Consider the following 18611-nt stretch of genomic DNA (forward strand, 5'->3'; position numbering starts at 1 on the left):
AACTTGTGGTGGGAAATGCACAGAAACAGTAGGATGGCAGTTACCAGAACTAGGAAGGGAAATGACCTGCTGCTAATGATCCATTGTAAGTTTCCATCAAACAAAGAGATTAAGAGTTTTGATATACACTGTACCTATCTTCACCAATAATAATATTTTGTGTATATAGTTTCATTAAGATGACATATCTCATACTAAATGCTATTATATATAGAAATTGATACAAAGTGTGAAGAGACATTTCACTGTGGAAAAAAATGTAGATGTCAAACAAAAATATTATTAAGAAAATGCACATTAAAATCACAGCATGGTATCATTGTCCACTGACTGGAATAAAGTAAAAATAATGACAACACATAATGTTAGTGAGCATATGGAGAGACTGCATCATGTATGCATTGGTGATCTGAGCGTTAAATGATCAATCATGCTGGAAAACAGCTGAGCTTAATTTATTGTTGTTGTAAAACTAAGCTGGTGTTAGCATACAGATGGTCCAGCAATGAACTCCTGAGTCTTTGTACAAGAGAAATAACAAAAATTGTGCAACAGTATTTACAAAGGCTCTTTTCAAAAAAGGCAGAAAGTACAACAACCCAGGGGAGTGGTTAAGCTGTAGTACATTGCTACATTAAAACTACCTAGGGATAAAAAGAAATGAACTTTGTTGCACACAGCAGCCTGAACTAACCCCTAAAGTATGCTGCATGAAAACTCCAAACTTCTGCAAAAGTTACAAATATCTGCCTCCTATGTTTTCCCATCCATTTGGCTATCGTTTTATGTCAGTGATTATTCTGCTTATGGTTTCATATCCATCTTTTTGTTGTTGTATCAAAACGTCAGCTGGTCTAGCCTAAGATGGATTTGAACTCACAATAATTATCTTTCCTCAGTCTTCCCAAGAGCCAGGATTGCAGGTGTGAACCACAATACTCAAGGCATCTTAAAATGACAAAACTACAGAAATGTAAAAGAGGTCCAGACCTGGTGTCATGAGACTCTAATTCCACTATTTGGGCAAGGCAGGAGAACTACTTGTTGAAGGCCTACCTGGGCTAAGAGTGAATTTAAGGCCAACTTGGGCCACTTCATGAAAACCTGTCTCAAAATTAGAGTAATATGGTTGGGATTACAGCTGTGATAGGGTATATTCCAAGTAAGTGTTAGGCCCTTCTTTTAATTTCCAAGATGAAAGAGCTATCTATATCTACCTACCATCTATCTATATATCTATCATCTCTCTCTCCATCCATGCATCTATCTTCTTTCTTTCTTCCTCCCTCCCTTCCCCTCCCTCCTTCCCTCCTTTCTTTCTTTCTTTCTTTCTTTCTTTCTTTCTTTCTCTCTCTCTCTCTCTCTCTCTTTCTTTCCTTTTCTTTTCAGAAGGTTAAAAGAGTTAAGAATATCAATTTGAGAGCTGGAGAGATGAGTCAGTTATTAAAAACTAGACTCAGAGCTAAAACAGCAATAATAGCAGTTTGAGGTAGAAAGCACTGGAAAGAGTTATAGATGAAAAGTGGGGATGGGCCATTCTGTGATGGCATCTTGACAATGTGAATATTATAATACTCTGCTGCATCTTTTCAAATGTGAATATATTAGTATTAGATTATATTAACAGGTTATATTAATTAGATTATATTAACACAATTAGAATATATTAAATAAATGATACATAGTTTCTCCGAATTCTTAATTTTAAGGCATGTAATCTTTGGCTTTCAAAATAAAAGGCTTTAACAGTGCACAGTCACACTCTTAGCTCTTGTGAGGCTGAGTTAGGAAGACTGACATGAGTTTGAGACCAGCCACTGCTCCATGGTAAGTCTCTGTCTCACAAAACCAATAAAACAATTAATAAAGCTTAAGTTTTAAAAAGAGAAGCCTTTGGGAGTATTTGATATGAAATATTAAAATGTTAGAGCTTGTACAGGGCATGTTACAAATAATATTTTTAGATAAAATGCTGATAATTTGAGACATTCGCCCTTCGGAATTTAAATGTTTTCCTGAAAATCTAAGTCTTCCTTTATGATCTCACATAGAGTTGACTCATCTCCACACAGAGCTCTTATCAAACTTATATAAGGCTGTGAAACAGACTCAAAGTCATCAGAACATTACTGCTCTGTGAAGGCTTCCCCCGCAGTTGCCCAAACCCACATTAACTAAAGATCACACATAGAACTTGTTAATTTCTTTATTCACAAAACTCAGTAAAGATAGCTTAAAAGGATGCCTCTAAATGTGGAACTGTTCTGTTAATAGGCATGCTAAAATCCTTCTTTTCCTAAAATTATGTATTTTGGACCTGTAGCTAATTCAAGACAAATAACTATTAATTTTTTCATATTAATGGAACATTGATACTTAGAGAATCTTTAGAAAAAATCTAGACACCTTGTAAGGACTTACACCTATAAGGAAAGGCCTCTCACTGTGATGTCTTCTATGCAGTCAGCTCACAGGTGAAGCTCTGAATTCTGCTTTCATTCCTGTTTGGCTCTATGACTTGAGACAAGTAAGATCTTGTTTTCTCATACTAGAATTAACAGAAGCACCTGCATTTCACTAAGCCGGGAGACAGGTTCTAATTTTACAGGTGAAAACACCACATTCTTAAAGAAAGATTCAAAAGATAGGGATGACACAATTGACCCATTCTGCTTTTTCTTTACCTGAGTAGCAGCCAGTGTGTCTCCAGAATCCCCCCGGCTGACCATAGCATCTTTTTCACTCAGCCAGGCTTCCTCTTCCTCTGCGTTCTCCATGAATTGCAGATGCTGAAGAGACTCTTCCAACTGTGCCCCTCTGTAACCAGGCAGTTAGCCCAACAGGAGGAGGAAGGAACAGGTCAACTGTGGAGCTACAGCAGGTTTTTCCGCCCCGGAAAGCCACTGGTTCTCAGGACAGTCACAGCTTCACTGGGCAAGAACACAATTCTACATGCCTGTTGGTCAGTGGTGCTGATCCCTCCATGATGCAGAAGTGACTAGTGTCCTCGAAGTTTATTTTGCAATAGCGTTGAAACTTTGATGAATGAAGGAAATCCCACCCAAACAAAAGTCTCAGTGCAGTAGACACTCCATAGTGAGGCAGTGGCTCCCCATGTCAAGTACTATCTTTCCTCTTATCTGATGAAAGTACTGCGTATACAGAAAAGATCCTTGTTTTGAAAAAATATTTACTTTTTAAAAATTTATATGCATGTGTGTATGCCTGCGTGCTAACTCTGGGCTGGTAATCCAAAGTGCTTTAAGAAAGCAGGCTGAACAACCATGGGGAGCAAACTAGTAAGCAGCACCCCTCCATGGCTTCTGAATCAGCTCCTGCCTCCAGGTTCCGTGCTGCTTGAGTCCCTGCTTTTACTTCCCTTAGTGATGGAATGTGATGTGGAATTGTGCGCTGAAATAAACTCTACACTCCAAGTTGCTTTGCTTTATGACAGCGGTAGAAATGTTAACTAAGATAGTATGAAGGTACACCAAGTGCATACCAGTACCTGTGGAGGCCAGTAGACAGCACTAGATCCCCTGGAACTGGAATTACAGATGGTTGTCAAGCACCCAATTGTGGATGCTGGGAACTGAACTTGGGTTGTCTGCAAGAGCATCAAGTGTTCTTAACTGCTGAGCCATCTCTCCAGCCTGGCAAATTCCTCTTATTCCCCAGAAAGAACTGTCTGCCTCCATGGCCACCATGGTTTGTGAAGGACTTGGTTTTTGAGTGGAAATTAATAGATTAGGGTCTGTAGGCCATGTTGAGCTGCAATGTAAGCATCCTTCAAACAACAGTCTAATTCTTCAAACACAGGAACTTCATTGGGATTTCTATTGTCCAACTCACCTGATCTTGGCCAACGCTTTGAGCTTTTCCCAATGTTGAACAAACTGAGCCAGCCGCTTCTGGATCTCCTCTTTCCCTACAGCAGCCTTGTCTTTCAGGCTCTCTGCCGTATCCAGCACATTCTGAAGAACACATATTCCACATTTACATCATTCTATAATCTCTTCCTCTCAGTCAGTCATAGTTCATGGCAAGGGATCTAGCCTTTCCTAACATCAGATTATCCATGTGCTCCTGGGACTTGAGGTGGTCCCGGGATCCTGGGAATATAAAGAAAGTTATAGCTCTATCTTCTGTGTTAAGCTTTCCCAAATATTGTGACAAACATCCCAGAAACCAGTAGGCTACTACCCTTATTCTGCATTATGGGTCATTCACAATCACATGGGGGACTCTATTGCCAGTTCAGAAGCAGAGTTATCTTTTCCAGGCATCTCAACCCACATCTCAATTGTCATCAGTGTCAGAATTAATCATTCAAGGAGAGATCTTGGCATCCTGTTTACAACCTCCTATTCCAAGAACACAAAATACGCACAAGAGAAGAATTCCCATGATCTAAATGAGGTATAGCTATGTCTGAACACTGCTTTTGCATTTTACTGTATTGATTTATCTAACTACGTTGTGAAAAACTGCTTTTAGGTGATTTCTATCCCTTTAGGTCTGGTGTTTGATTCTTACCTGGATAGCAGGTTCATGGGCCACCAGCTCTCCCTCTAGGCGTTTGTGTTTCTTCAGTAAGTTCTGAACACTCTGAAGGTCCCTCCCATAGTCTGTAGAGCTCACTCGTAACAACTTCTCCCTGAGACCCAGGAAGAAAATGGAAAAATCAGAGGTTAGATATATCTGAGATCAACCCAGAGCCATAGCTTTTTAAGTGTATGTGTGGTGAAAGCTGGGAGATTCTGATGAGATCTACAACTATAATGGCTGTATTATGTCCACTTGACACAAACTAGAGTCATTAGGAAGAGAGAATCTCAACTGAGAAAATGCTGCTACCACAATGGTCTGGGGGCAAGCCTTTGGTGCATTTTCCTGATTGCTGATTGATATAGGAAGGTTCAGTTCTCTGTGGTCTATGAAGAACAAGCAGCACACACTCATTGTCTCTGCTATTGGCTCCTGTCACCAGATTCCTGACCTGTTTGAGTTCCTGCCCTGCCTTCCTTTGGTGAAGGACAGTGCTGTTGAACCGTGAGCTGAAAGAAACCTTTTCCTCCCCAAGTTGCTTTAGGTCAAGGTGTTTTATCAAAGTAATAGAAACCCTTACTGAACCAAGAACCACCACCAAAATGATAAGCAGTGGAAGAGAATTTCAGAAAACTTGATTTATATCAACAAAATTAAAATAACATATCAACATCCACCATGCATATAGCTGTAACAGCCTTTCTATTGGTACTCTAGAACATATATTAATGTTCCCTTCTTTAAAACTGTAAAAAATTATATTACTTTCATTATTTTTGTGTATCAATAACAATATCTGGGAATATAGCTTAGTGGTGGAGAACTTGCCTTATTTGTACAAAGTCTTGAGTTTGATTTTTATCACTACAAACTGCATGAATGTTTGAATAACAAAAGGTTATAGTATTTTATGACTACTAAAAGGTCCAACTTGACACTGTAATAAACCATGCTTCCATCTAATTTATTTGTTACTTGTAAGAATCTGCAGATTGGCAGATGAAAACTCAAGAAACAAAGTAACTATGAAGCAGGCAAGAAAATACTGATTTGTTAAGAATTTCTCAGCCTATTTAAAAGGATGGGATCAGCAGTAAAACTGTGACAGATAATGTGACTGCTTAGTGTCACGTGTTATGTAACATGGAGAAGTGCCTCAGTGGTTAACAGCACTTGCTGTTCTTGCAGGAAACTGGGTTCTAGCTCTCACATCAGGAGTCTCAACAACCACCTGCATCTCTAGCTCTAGGGAACCCTATGTTCTCTTCTGGCCTCCATGGCACTTGCATGTAAGTACACATACACACAGACATACTCATGTGCACATATATAAAAACAAATAAATCTTAAAAGGAAATGATAATGGCAATGTTGTGGTCTTCTACATAAGCTGCAAAGAGTCAGCTATCCATGCCCTACAATTTGATGTACTATTTAAAACAAATGTGTATGAAGTCTGAATTTTATTCCCAGAATATGGATGAACTACTCTTCCTATCTCCCTTTGGACTTGGTTTCTTGCCTGCATCGATTGAAGGTGAAAAGTGAAACCAATGTTGACTTTCAGTTAAGGCAGAGGTTTAAAAGTATTATCAACATGAAAATCAACTACATAAAATGAGTCTGTTTGGTGGGTTTTCCAGAGAGGTGGTGATACATACTCTATCCAGGCTTCCTCATCATCCAGGTCTTGGAAGAACTGGAACAAGGCATAGGTCTCTTTCAGTTTTTCATGGTGTGCAGCTGCCAAGCTCTGGACATTTTTGAAGCGCTCATTGACACCATTCATTTTCTCTTCTATCTGGTCAATGTTGAAAGTTCCACTGGAGATCAGCTCCTCAGCCAGATTATTCAGATCTTTGAGAGGGTCCTAGAAAATCCAGCACGCTTAGTGAACGGAGTATGGTGTTATACAGACCGAGGTGTCAGTGGTTCTACTTCCTTGACTGGGTTCAATAATAGACTGCTTTTGAAGATACTGAATTGATATACGTGATTAAGTGTTTCACACAAATGTAGTTGGGGAAGAGGTACACCTGCAATATAGATATCATGCTATATTTCTCCAGATCACATGTATTCTTAGTTAACCTAACCCTCCTCCTATGTTCTCTCCTGGTTTCACCAACAAGAATAATAACTTGTCCCACACACAACTGTCTTCACAGTGCTGCAATTGATAGTTACTAACCAACTGATCAAAACACTCAGTAGTACCCTGTTTTGTAGTATTCTTGGGCTGAGCGCACAACACTTATCCATGGCCTTTTATGCATGTCTAGAGCAGCCCAATAATTATGTAGTGTGAACTATTACAAAATCCTGACACATCAAAACCAGAGAGCCTTTGGCTTTTTGACCTTTTAACGTATATCTTTATTATTAAGTAAAACTGATTTTATATAATTATCTGGTAGGTAATTGATAGTTAATCTTGTCAGAATTTTGGTACTGCCCCAGGTTAGATTGCAAATGGAATCCTCCACAGGACTTACATATGTACTTATGTGCTTCAAACAATTGCATTCTCCCATCTGGTTTTATTTCTTTTCTTTCCTTTATAAAGTCAACTTTTCTTTCAAACACCAGCTCAACTTTGTAGTTTCAGAAAGTAGTAAGTTTATGCACCAATAAAATGATAAATAAAGATAACTTCCAGGATCCACTTCCCAGAGTCTTAGATCCTATGCTTTGGTGCTAATCGACAATGACTGTCACAATGGCTCTGCAGCCCATGGATTTGGCCTGGCTAAAATGGTCAGTGACCTCAAGGCTGTCATCTCAAGTATTCTCCTAAGATAGGAGGTCAGAACTCTTTCCACCTTGTCTAGAGGAGTGAGATTCCACCACATCTTACCTCTCGAGCCAACATCTCTGCTTCCAATAGCTGATGCTTCTTGAGTAGGTTTCCCGCTGAGGTTAAGTCTCTGGCCTGATCTTTCATGGCCAACAAGCCTTCTGCCTGGGAATAGAGAAACAGAAAGGAAAGATTTTAGGAAAAAAACTGCATTTAAGGAACATAAAATTTAGCAATCTATATTATCAGATATTTCTCAAGAAGGGTCAAGGAAGCAATTCAAATATAAATTAAGTTACTTAACAGGTATTTATTAAGTTCTAATGTTTACATCATTCTCAGGTACAATTACCTCTGAAAGCCAGAACTCAAAGTCCCTGATGCTGGTGTTGAACCTTTGCTGGCGACTGGCCTCATTGAGTTTCTGCCCTTTGTCTGTTGTTCTCTCGAGGAGATAATCCCAGTTTTCCTTTAGCTTGTCCAGTTGCTCCTAGCTCCAAGAAAGTGAGAACTCATTACAGTCTTTGGAATCATGGGCCCTGTAAGAGCTTGAAGGGATATAGCAACTATTCTTGCTATAAGTGAAATGGTGATATGTGAATGTCATACATTTCAAACTAGTCATGCTGAATCCGGGAAAATAGAAGGTATGAGGCAAAAAGCAAAGTTTGAAAACCAGGATGCTGAGCTGTGTTAAGTGACTGGTGTCTGAATGCCAAGAGGTTCTTGGAAAGATAAAAAAATGTCAAATGTCTTTTTTTAATTTTTTTTTATTTATTTCTTTATTATGTATACAGAAGAGGGTGCGAGATCTCATTAAAGATGGTTGTGAGCCACCATGTGGTTGCTGGGAATTGAACTCAGGACCTCTGGAAGAGCAGTTGGTGCTCTTAACCTCTGAGCCATCTCTCCAGCCTTAGCAGAAAAGATAAAAAATGTCAAACAGGCTGGGTGGTGGTGGCACACACTTTTAATCCCAGCACTTGGGAGACAGAGCCAGGCGGATCTCTGTGAATTCAAGGCCAGCCTGGGCTACCAAGTGAGTTCCAGGAAAAAGGGTACAAAGCTACACAGAGAAACCCTGTCTCAAAAAACAAAACAAAACAAATGTCAAACAGACAAGATTAAGCCAGAAGCCTGGTTGGAATTATGACTGTATTTCTATTTCTACCCAGGAAACACTGAAAGAGTGGAAGACTTCTCTTCACATGCCTCTGGAAGCCAAACTTATCCAAGCACAAACTTTACCTTCATGTTTTCTTCATCACCATCACATGCTCTCCGCTCAATCAGGGAATTCCCAAGGTTGATGACACCGTCTACCTGCTCTGCACGGCCATTGACTTCTTTTTCAAAGGCCTGATGTTTCAGATATTTCCTCTGAAGGCAAATAAAAAAAAAAAAACTACATCAGTTGCTCATCTAGAGAAGCATTATTAGAGCCTTATCAAGAGAAGCATAATTAGACTAATGGAACAAAACAACTATCTCCCCGCAACCTCCCATACCCCCAGCAAAACAACAACAAAACTAAACCAACCACCATAGGAAGTGTTGAATATCAAGATGCCCCTTCAACCAACAGTGAGAGTGGTGAATTTTTTCAAGATTTCTATTTTGAACTTGCCTGAATGTTAGTGGGATCTTTGTAAGATTCATCACAAGCTGTGGGCAGCATCTCATTGATCCATTCCTCTAGATCCTCAAGGTCACGATAGAACTGTTTCAGGTCAGCATAGTCCCCAAGCTTTCCAAGTTCAGTAAGCAGCTGTTCTTTGAGAGCTTTCCATCTAAAGGATGAGGCCAGATCATTGGCTACCCAGGAATCCTTTGATCTGATGCTACATACGTAACATTTTCCATTTTCCAATCTGACCCTTGGCCTTTCATAGACTCTCACTTTTCATATATACAACACAGTGTTTAAGTAATCTGTGAACTATCTTCTATGCTTTTCATTCTATAAGTCTAGAACAGGAGGTCTCCTAAGAAAGATACATCAAGAGAAAAAGAATTTAAAAGTATCTACTTATCATGATGCTGATGCAGAGAGGGGACTTTGCAGGCCTGACCTGTCTAGCACACGTTGGAGGCGAGTAGCAATCTCTTCCTTGGCATAGTGATCATCATCTATGAGCCTTGTGGCAACACGCTCTAGGTCTTCAATCTTCCCTTCCTGGAAAAAGGAAGTGAAAGAACAAAAGTGCCTAGTGATTAGGTCTTTGATATAATGCTAGACTCCACTCTAAAGACAAATGTGTGTGTGTGTGTGTGTGTGTGTGTGTGTGTGTGTGTGTGTGTGTGTGTGTGTGTGTGTGTGTGTGTGTGTGTGTGTGTGTGTGTATGTGTCCTCAGATCAGCATCAAAAGTTTCTTGGAACACAGAGAAACATCTGCTCTGCTGGGATAGTACTAACTTCCTTATAGAACAAACTTTTCTTGTGGCTGTTGTGAAGATGAATTCTGCTTTGTGTAAGATGCTGAAACAGAGTAACATGAAGTCACATAGAGTCCTAAAGATTGTGTTTTAGAATAATGGAGACCTTAATGTGAGAAAGTCAAATGTCCATATATAGTTTGTCAACCTCCCCTTGCTGCCCCATCATTCATGTAAGATGCAAAAGTGACTTGGGGATTAATAGCCTATGGCTTCTGAGAGTAATGATGTCCACCCACACAGGGTACATCCATTCTAACTATTCCATTTTATTTTTTGATGAGTTTATCAAGTATCAAATTTCCCCATGACCACTTTCTACATGTTTAGTTTTGGTTGACCCTTATTCCCATCCCTTTCTCTCTCCCATATCCCTTTACCTTCTTCGTGTCTTTAAGGCTTTACGCAAACACACACACACACACACACACACACACACACACACATACACACACACACACACACACACACAAAAACCAAAAAACCAAAACAAAAACCCCATATTCCTGCTTCACTTTCACATCACATGTGATCTACATGTGCTTAAGGAATTGTTCTTCCTCTCCAACAGACACCTATCTACCCATGTTCACTTACACACAAATGCACATGTACAAAATTAGAATCAAGGGTCCTCATATGAGAAAGGACATTTGTGTTAGATAGGGCTGATAAAGCCTCACTCCTCCCTGAGGATTTGTGTACAGTTATGTGGGTAAAGGAGAGTTATCTGTCTCTGTGCTGTAGCCACTGGTGAGGGGCTCTTCTTCCTGCAAAGAAACTTACACCATGTTCCAGTCAATGAAATTTATGGGCCATTAAAAAAGAAAAGGCGCACGGTATGGAAGTAGAATTAATCAGGGCTAGTTGAGAGGAAGAGGATGGTAAGAGTGGGAAGAAGACAAGGACAGGTAACAGGAGATAAATATGTTCAAAACACTGTGTGCATACATGGGAGTATTGTAAGGAAACTCACTAGTCCATTTAATTAACATGCTAATAAAACAATGCTTAAAGAGAAGCAAATGGAAATTAAAATGCTTTAAAAATCAGAAAATTAGGTGAGGGTATAGAGTATCTGTGATTATTACTAATAGTTTGCCATGGTCCAGCCACAGCTTGAGTTCCCTGAGACTGGGAAGGGGTTTCAATGTGGAAGAGCCCCAAAACAGCTTGACCGCATAGCTGCCATGACAGGCGTAGGGGCCCAGACACAGCTTTTGTGACAGGCTTACTGGTAGGTAACACTCAGATCCAGGAAAAGCCATAAGCTGACACCACCCAGGGATACACCCAAGGATAGGGAAGTACCTAACATCCTAAACATTCCAACCATTAGATAAAGTTGCCAGATGTCCCTGAGTCTAGCACACACCTATTTTTGTTTTACAGATACCCCTAGACAATTGTCAGCCAATCAGGGTCCTAAACCCTGGAAATCCCCTCTCCCCAACCTCTGCTATGATTTAAAAAACAAAAACAAAAACAAAAACAAAAAAAACAAAAACAAAAAAACTACGCTGAATGGGCTCAGGGCTCTCCACTCTTACTACTGTATGGGACAGACAGACCAAGGCCTGGAGCTTGAAAATAAGGGCTCTTTGCTTTGACATACAGGATTCGGTCTCCATGGTGGTCTTTTGGGGGTCCCCAAGATCTGGGCATAACATTAGCAGAAAAAGAACTGTGTCTGACCACCAGATGAATTTCACACAAATGCCTGGCCCCGAATAGCTTTAGCAGTGTTTATTTATACTTTAAAAACAAGCATGTTTTCTCCAGCCTCCAGGATTAACCTCTAGTTAAAAACAAATACATTTTTTTCCCCAAACTTATACATCAAAACAACTTTTAAACCAAAAACAATGTAGCAGTTTGTTAGCTTGGCTGAATATTAAGCCAGACACATCCTGTCCTTACAAAGCTAAAGGGTGATAAACTTAGGCACATATTCTCAAGAACAATATCATTCAAAACTTAATAAAGCCTATTTACAGAAATAGGGATGGTCTGTGGTAAACTTCTTGCATACAGTTAGCTTGTATTTCTCTAACTGCTCTCTTGTTCTACAAAAGGGTCCTGCATGCCTAAGCGTCTCTATAAGAAACCTGAGAAGCTTCAGTTCCCGAAGAATTTTAGAAAATACTGGAGTAAAAAAATGGAGTTTGCAGGAATGATTATATCTGTCCCATGTATGACTGATAAAGTAAAACTAAAAGCAGCCAAGAGAATCATCAACATCATGAGAGAGAAGAGAGTGTGTAGGCCATGTGCTCCTAGCAGTATTCTGTGCTGTCTCAATGTCCACTGGTCTTTGCCAAGTGAGAGACCATCTCCACGGGCTCTGCCTCATGGACATCCACTGGACAAGTGTTTATATGCTGATCTGAAACTAGGCCATATGGCTCTCAACAGTAGTTGTTATTGGAATTTTTAATATTGATTTTTACCTGCGCAGCGATTGCTTTGTCCAAATCATCCCGTTTCTTCATCAAAGCTTGCAGACTGTTTAAGTGATCCCTGTCGTCTGACCTCAGGGAATTCTCACGTGCCACCATCCAGCTCTCAACCTGTTCACAGTTTCCTCGGAACAACTATAGTGGGGGTGAGTAGGTGAAATCAGAGGCATACATATGGTTAAATGATCTTATTCCTCTTCAGTGGATATGACACAAAGCATCTTGCCAGGGCTGTTATGTTCTCTCATGAAGCATTCTTTTAATGAATCTTAAGTATATTGTTACTTTACTTTTTGCTTTGAACATACCTTATGTGTTCTATAAGCTATAATAAATGTAGTAAATGTGAGGATGCTTTCTCTATATGGTACATCTAGCAGCTACTGACTAGCATTCTCTCCTTCTCTTCCCCCTCTCTCTACTAAAATTTGAGACAGAGTTTTTGGTAGCCTAGGATGGCATCAAACTCAGTATGTAGCTGAAGATAACCATGAACTACTGACCTAAGTTCTGAGATTTTTCTATAGGTCTAACTTTCAGCTGGTTATTTATTTAAAACTTTGTCAAGTATTATCCGTAGATGTGTCTGATATTTCCATACACTTCCCTCAAACTTTGTGATCAAGCCTTCCTCTTTATTCTCAAAGCATTCATTCATTCAATTTTATTAGTAAACATCTCCTATATTACAATGATCTGCACTTCTTATATAAAGAAACTCTCATGATATTTGTAGTACTATGACCTGCACACAGCAGTTGCTAATGAAAACTAATCTTTCAGCTAATTACTTAATGGTAAGTAATGGTAATCATCCCACTCATGTACAAGACTGATTACCATCTTCTTTTTCTCTCTCTTTTAAAAACAGCTTTTAAAATTTCATTTGTTGTTATTATTATTATTATTATTATTAGTAGTAGTAGTAGTAGTAAGTCTGTGTGTGTATGAGAGAGAGGGTGTGTGTGTGGCAGGGGCAGGGGGTGTTTCCATGGTGTGCATGTGAAAATCAGTGGACAACTTAGTGGTGTCAGCTCTCCCCTCTACATGTGTTCTGGAATATAACTCAGGTCATCAGGCTTGTTCAGAAAATAGCTTTACCCACTGAGCCATTTCATAGACACTGGTTTGTCTTTTTTAACAGGAACAAGAACACAGAACATAAGGATGCTCAGTCTAACAACACAGAGTACAGTGTGAAACAATCAAGAGATACTGGTGTTTAAAGCTCACAGAGCTTAACACAGTGGATGCCCACAACCAACATATAAAACCATTCTCAAGGAACTTAGGCAAAAACCTCAACTATCCAGAAGATGCTGTACCTGAAGTTCTAAGCACTGGTCTAGCATCTTCTTGCGGTTTTCCCAACCCTTCTCCAACTCATCTCTCTTTAATTTAATATCCCAAAGAGTGTTTTCAATTTCATAGCTGTTACGGTGGTCTCTGTCTATAAGCTCCTTGCCAAAGTCCTCTAAGGCCTGGAAGGTGGGGTCTTCTGCCTCCATGTCATCATGATGCTCCTGTGGGGAAAGTTGGAAAGGTGCTTGGTGAAGACTGGAGGAACTTTTGAAGTGAGAAGAGAGTCTTACATCCATGGTTAGTAGCTGTACCTGGTGTCGCTCCAGCAAGATCTCTGTGCCAGTTAAGTCCTCAGCCAGCTCTGGTGATGATATTATGCCACCAATGGCTTTGATCCAATTCTCTAGGTCACTGTTGAAGTAAATATATTAGGTTCAATCATGGTTATCCTTATTCTTCTCTGCCTCCAGCAACAAGAAAATCCATGCCCCAAACTCCTCTTCCGGCAACACCTCGTGTATAATATGTACTATATAGAAGCTTTCTTAGTTGGCCTGTTTACTTCACATTCCTTAAAGCAATAGTATTTTAGAGCTTTGAGCAATAAACCTGGTTTTTCTGTGCCTTACTGGAGATGACACTTGGACATTGTCTTCATAACCCACCAGTGAATAATATGTGTACCCAGGCTATTCCTAGGGGCTCTACACAGGGCATTGTGTAGAAACTGTCCATCATGCCTGTTGAATGTCAGCATTTTGAGCTTTACCTGGTCTTGCTGAGGAAGAGGAAGAATTTATGGGCCTCATTCAGACTCTCCTTTCGATCATTTGTAAGACTTTGTAGGGTATCCCAGGCCTCATTCAGCTCTGTTTTCTGCTTCTGCAGGTCCTCAGTGGCATCTGGGTGGGACTCACAGAGACGATCAGCTGTCTCCCCCAATGTAGTCACCTGGATAAACAGAAGTATTCTGATAACCACATGGTATTTCACTGAACTAGGAAAAATTGCCTTTGCTGTTTTTTTGTTTTTCTTTTTAAAAGAATTTGAAGGGAAGAGGAGATGAGTGACCCTGCTGCTCAGTAATACTTCAATTCTGCAACCCCCTGGGTCTTAATTCTTCTTATGAAAATATTCTTTGTGCTCTGCATGATGCCAAGCTATAGGTTGCCTCCAATGTATTTGGAAAATTTCAGTCTCCTCTTTTCAGCTTTAAGGTAGGAATAATCTTATTTAATTATTGATTGAGGAAACACTTCCAAATATCTAGACATAGTCTGACTTTACTGGCTATGAGTATTCATTTTCTCCTAGGCATTTGTTTCCTCAGATGGCCATAAGTCTATTCACTTGACATTCTCTAAGGAGGCAAAGGAATATAAACTATTCATTTAGACAGTAAAAGTTCAATAAAGTTTTTCCTATGTTAATGGATATGGAGGCATGATAATTTGATGTTTTTTTTTTTCTGAAGGAGAGTGTACAAAAATTAGTATAATGAAAGATTTAAAAAGTGAATAAGAATAATGGGTTTGGCAAGATAACCAAAGAAAGGCACACTGACTGTTGTAGGCATAAACTTGGAGAAAGTATTGAGAAATATTGAGAACACATGTCTCACCTTTTCTCCCAGGGGGATGATGTCTCTCTCAAAGACCTCATGCTGCCTCTGGAGGGTCTGGACACTAAGCAGGTCAGAACCAGGGTCAGCAGCATTAAGAGCCTGACATTTCTTATTAATCTGTTCCTTGATATCATCTGCTTCTCTGGAACACAAAAGAGTAAAGAATATAGGAGTAATAATGTGCCATAGGAGGCTGGCTCACAGGGAGGCCACGACCACCATCACCTTCAACATCATTCTCATCCTTTGTGATACACTAGCATTTAGGCTGCTTTGATCTAGAGGCATAGATACTGTTATTATTTCCATTCTATGTATCAGAAAACAGGAGTTTAAATATTTCTCAAGATGCTGTCATTGTCAGATGGTGGAGCTCAAGTTTGAACCTCATACACTAACTGCAGAGCCACTTCGTTAAACAATACATTTCACATCTTTGCGATGTAAGCCATTCTAAATAGCCAGACCCATCCATGTCTCTGTTTTCTCTTTGCATCCTCAAAACCACATTCATATGCAGGAAATTATTCAGTTTCTCTTTTGTTTGCTTCATGATTTACTTGTGTGTGTGTTGTTTTTTTTTTTTTTTTTGTGTGTGTGTGTATGTGTTTCTTAGTATAGATGTGAATTTGAGAATGAAGCATTAAAAAGATTGTGGGAATAGATTAAGAGTGGTTGATAGCATTAGAAAACCTGCTCCATTGAAGGGAAATGGAAGAGCAGTAGATCTGAGGGAGAAGGGAAGTGGGAGGGCCTGAGAGGGGTTGAGGGAGGGGAGGCTGTGGTCAGGAGGTATTGTATGAGAAAATAAATAAAAAGAAAAAATATATAAAAGAGGTGTGATATCTGCTGCCATTTACCTTCTGTTTCTAGTTCAAAGGCAAAATGACCTAAGCCCAATTTATACTCCAAACTTGATTCTCTGTTATAGAATCATATCTAAATTTCAAATTATGTGCCATGCCCAATTGAATATTGAACTTGGTTATCTTGGAGTATCCAGTGTGTCAGGTGAAGAAAACTTGCTGGAAAAAAAAAAATCCTGTCTGTTAGTAAACTGTCTCTTTTTGAGAAAGAGGGCTATATACTATCTTTTTTTTCTCCACAGTGACTAGACTTAAGAGCCCTGTGAGGGGGCTGCAGTGGAGCAGTCCCTTCAGGCATTAAGATGCTTACCTGTGAAACATCTCAACAGCATGGGCACTGCTTAGCAGCTGATGTTGTTCATCAGCCAGTCTCTTCAAGGAATGCCAGCGGGTGTTCAACTCCTTAAAGAAGTAGACACAGGGATTTAATCAGAGAGCTAGTTCAGACAGCTTCATGTTGGGGTGTCACCTCCTGCTTTCCTGGTAGCTCTTCAGAATGTATACAGCTCTGCTTTTCTCTTCCATAGCTTTAAGATAGTGCCACAGAGGAAGGGATTTCCTTTCATCCCAACTGATGATATATGTAGGACCATTGGCCCTAGGGCAAGGACAAATGCCTATTGTCACAAAGGGTACATTAGAACCTCTAAAAATGAGTTAAAAGCATTGACTTGGTAGTTGGATGTTAGCTCATTTATTTGAGTAAAAAATAGCTTTCTGCATTTTAAATTCAAAAGCAGAAGTAGCCTCACAATGCCTTGCTTGCTTCCTGTAGGGAATAAGTACCCTGTTTTCATATCTCTTCCTTCTATGTTCAATTTCAGGAAAACTACCATAAGAAAGAGGAAGTGAAGTCATCCTTTTTGGTTTATAAAAACCAAGACTGCAAGACTGGTCTTTGCAATAAATGCTCATCAAATATATAATAGAACTGCAGGTCAAAACACAATGCAGGTGAAGAACCCCACCCCTATCTCTGCAAATGATGAAAGAGACATTTAAATTCTCCTTCATCTATGCTTGTCAAAACCAGTCATTTCTAGTAAACTTTCCCAACTAGCCTCTTCCCACAATCACCAGTCTCTTGTGTGTAATATCTTTGCTTTCTTGTATCTGAGCACTGAAATTTTAGTGTGTGGTAGGCAGTAAGAGGTAGGTGAGTACAGGTCAATTTTTACAGATTTCAAGCTAGTTAAATTGTATATAGTTTTAAAAGTTCAATATACAATATCTAATTTTGGGTATGGCCATAAGATAGGAATTTCATGATCCATTTATTAGAACACAATGATATAAGTTGAAAGGATTGTTTTATGCAGTAACAAAGGTCCTTACACATTAAGTAGTTTTTACAAAGAACATACAGATAGGGTTAGGCCAAGACTAAACCCAACTTTCCTGATGCTCAGTGCAATATCTTCTAAACCTCATTTTTCGGTGTGTGTGTGTGTGTGTGTGTGTGTGAGAGAGAGAGAGAGAGAGAGAGAGAGAGAGAGAGAGAGAGAGAGAGAGAGAGAGAGAGAGAGAGAGAGAGAGAGACAGAGAGAGAGAGACAGAGAGAGAGAGACAGAGAGAGAGAGAGAGAAAGATATGTTTTTGCATGTGTGAATGTGCACATGTATATGCATAGATGTGCATTTTCAGGCCACAGGTTGATGTCGGATGTCTTCTTTAGTTACTCCCCACTTTATTTTTTGATAAGAAAACTCAGAGCTCATCAATTTGAACAGACATGCAGCTCTGCAGACTCCTCTGTGTCCACCCACCCTCGCCTAGTGTTGGGACTAAAACCGTGTTCTTTGATGTTTGGTTGTTAAATGTATTCTGGAGATCCAAAATTAGGTCTTTATGATTTGTTCAATAAGTCCTTTACCAATGGAACATCTCTGTAGTAACTAAGCATCCTAACACTGCCTCTTGAATATAAACATGAATTTATTGTCTCAGAACTTTTGTTCTTCACACTCCAAAAAAAAACACAAGATATTTGAAAAATGTCACTAAGTAAATCTGCTTTATTAAAGTTCTTTGAAACAATAAAAATGACAGGACTATTTGGTCTGCTCTCCTTGGCCTTTTCTACAACCGGTTTCACACTGCCTTTCCGTCCTGGTCTTTGGAATACGAAGATAAATCAACCAATGAGGACTCATTGAAGTAAGGACTCCAGAGCCCAGCTGGCACTGAGGAGGAATGGAGGGAGCCTGTGATTACCTGTCGTATGTGAGCGCCTTCTGGTGTTAGGAGCTTTTCATGTAGCAATGCATCAGCCACCTTGTTGATATCGTTGAGCCGAGGTTCATTGCTCTTCAGATCCTGGGTAAGAAAATTTATCCAAAGCACTATAAATCTTATTCCTGGACCTTCCGTACATGCCTGCCACCTGGGCTCACATTTACTTAAATGTTACTAAAGCAAACATGGCTAACATCGTTTGAGATACACATGCTGCTCTCTCATTTGCCACTGCACTGTGCCCTTAAACACCTTGACACTCAACAGCCATCCAAAATTTGCCAGAACCACCATTTATTTAGAGTTTGAAGTGTATCTATTTATCTTAAATTCCTTAAATTATT

The 18611-nt window shown here is 39.6% G+C and overlaps 1 protein-coding gene across 1 annotated transcript in view; it reads right to left on the minus strand.

Annotated features, from left to right (window-relative positions):
- The window catches only part of Spta1 (spectrin alpha, erythrocytic 1), a 71412-nt gene that overhangs the window by 19727 nt on the left and 33074 nt on the right, over positions 1 to 18611 (minus strand). Inside the window, exons 24-39 of the mRNA XM_036202783.1 lie at positions 18247 to 18348; positions 16343 to 16434; positions 15164 to 15308; positions 14312 to 14493; positions 13854 to 13953; positions 13566 to 13763; positions 12232 to 12375; positions 9418 to 9521; positions 8973 to 9135; positions 8594 to 8725; positions 7698 to 7835; positions 7406 to 7510; positions 6210 to 6418; positions 4537 to 4657; positions 3853 to 3974; positions 2685 to 2817 (exon numbers count right to left, since the gene is read on the minus strand). Coding sequence (XP_036058676.1) covers positions 2685 to 2817; positions 3853 to 3974; positions 4537 to 4657; positions 6210 to 6418; positions 7406 to 7510; positions 7698 to 7835; positions 8594 to 8725; positions 8973 to 9135; positions 9418 to 9521; positions 12232 to 12375; positions 13566 to 13763; positions 13854 to 13953; positions 14312 to 14493; positions 15164 to 15308; positions 16343 to 16434; positions 18247 to 18348 — 2190 coding nt within the window. The remainder of the gene's footprint in view (positions 1 to 2684; positions 2818 to 3852; positions 3975 to 4536; positions 4658 to 6209; positions 6419 to 7405; positions 7511 to 7697; positions 7836 to 8593; positions 8726 to 8972; positions 9136 to 9417; positions 9522 to 12231; positions 12376 to 13565; positions 13764 to 13853; positions 13954 to 14311; positions 14494 to 15163; positions 15309 to 16342; positions 16435 to 18246; positions 18349 to 18611) is intronic.

This window comes from Onychomys torridus, chromosome 11, assembly GCF_903995425.1.
Source record: "Onychomys torridus chromosome 11, mOncTor1.1, whole genome shotgun sequence".
NCBI classification, from domain to species: domain Eukaryota; kingdom Metazoa; phylum Chordata; class Mammalia; order Rodentia; family Cricetidae; genus Onychomys; species Onychomys torridus.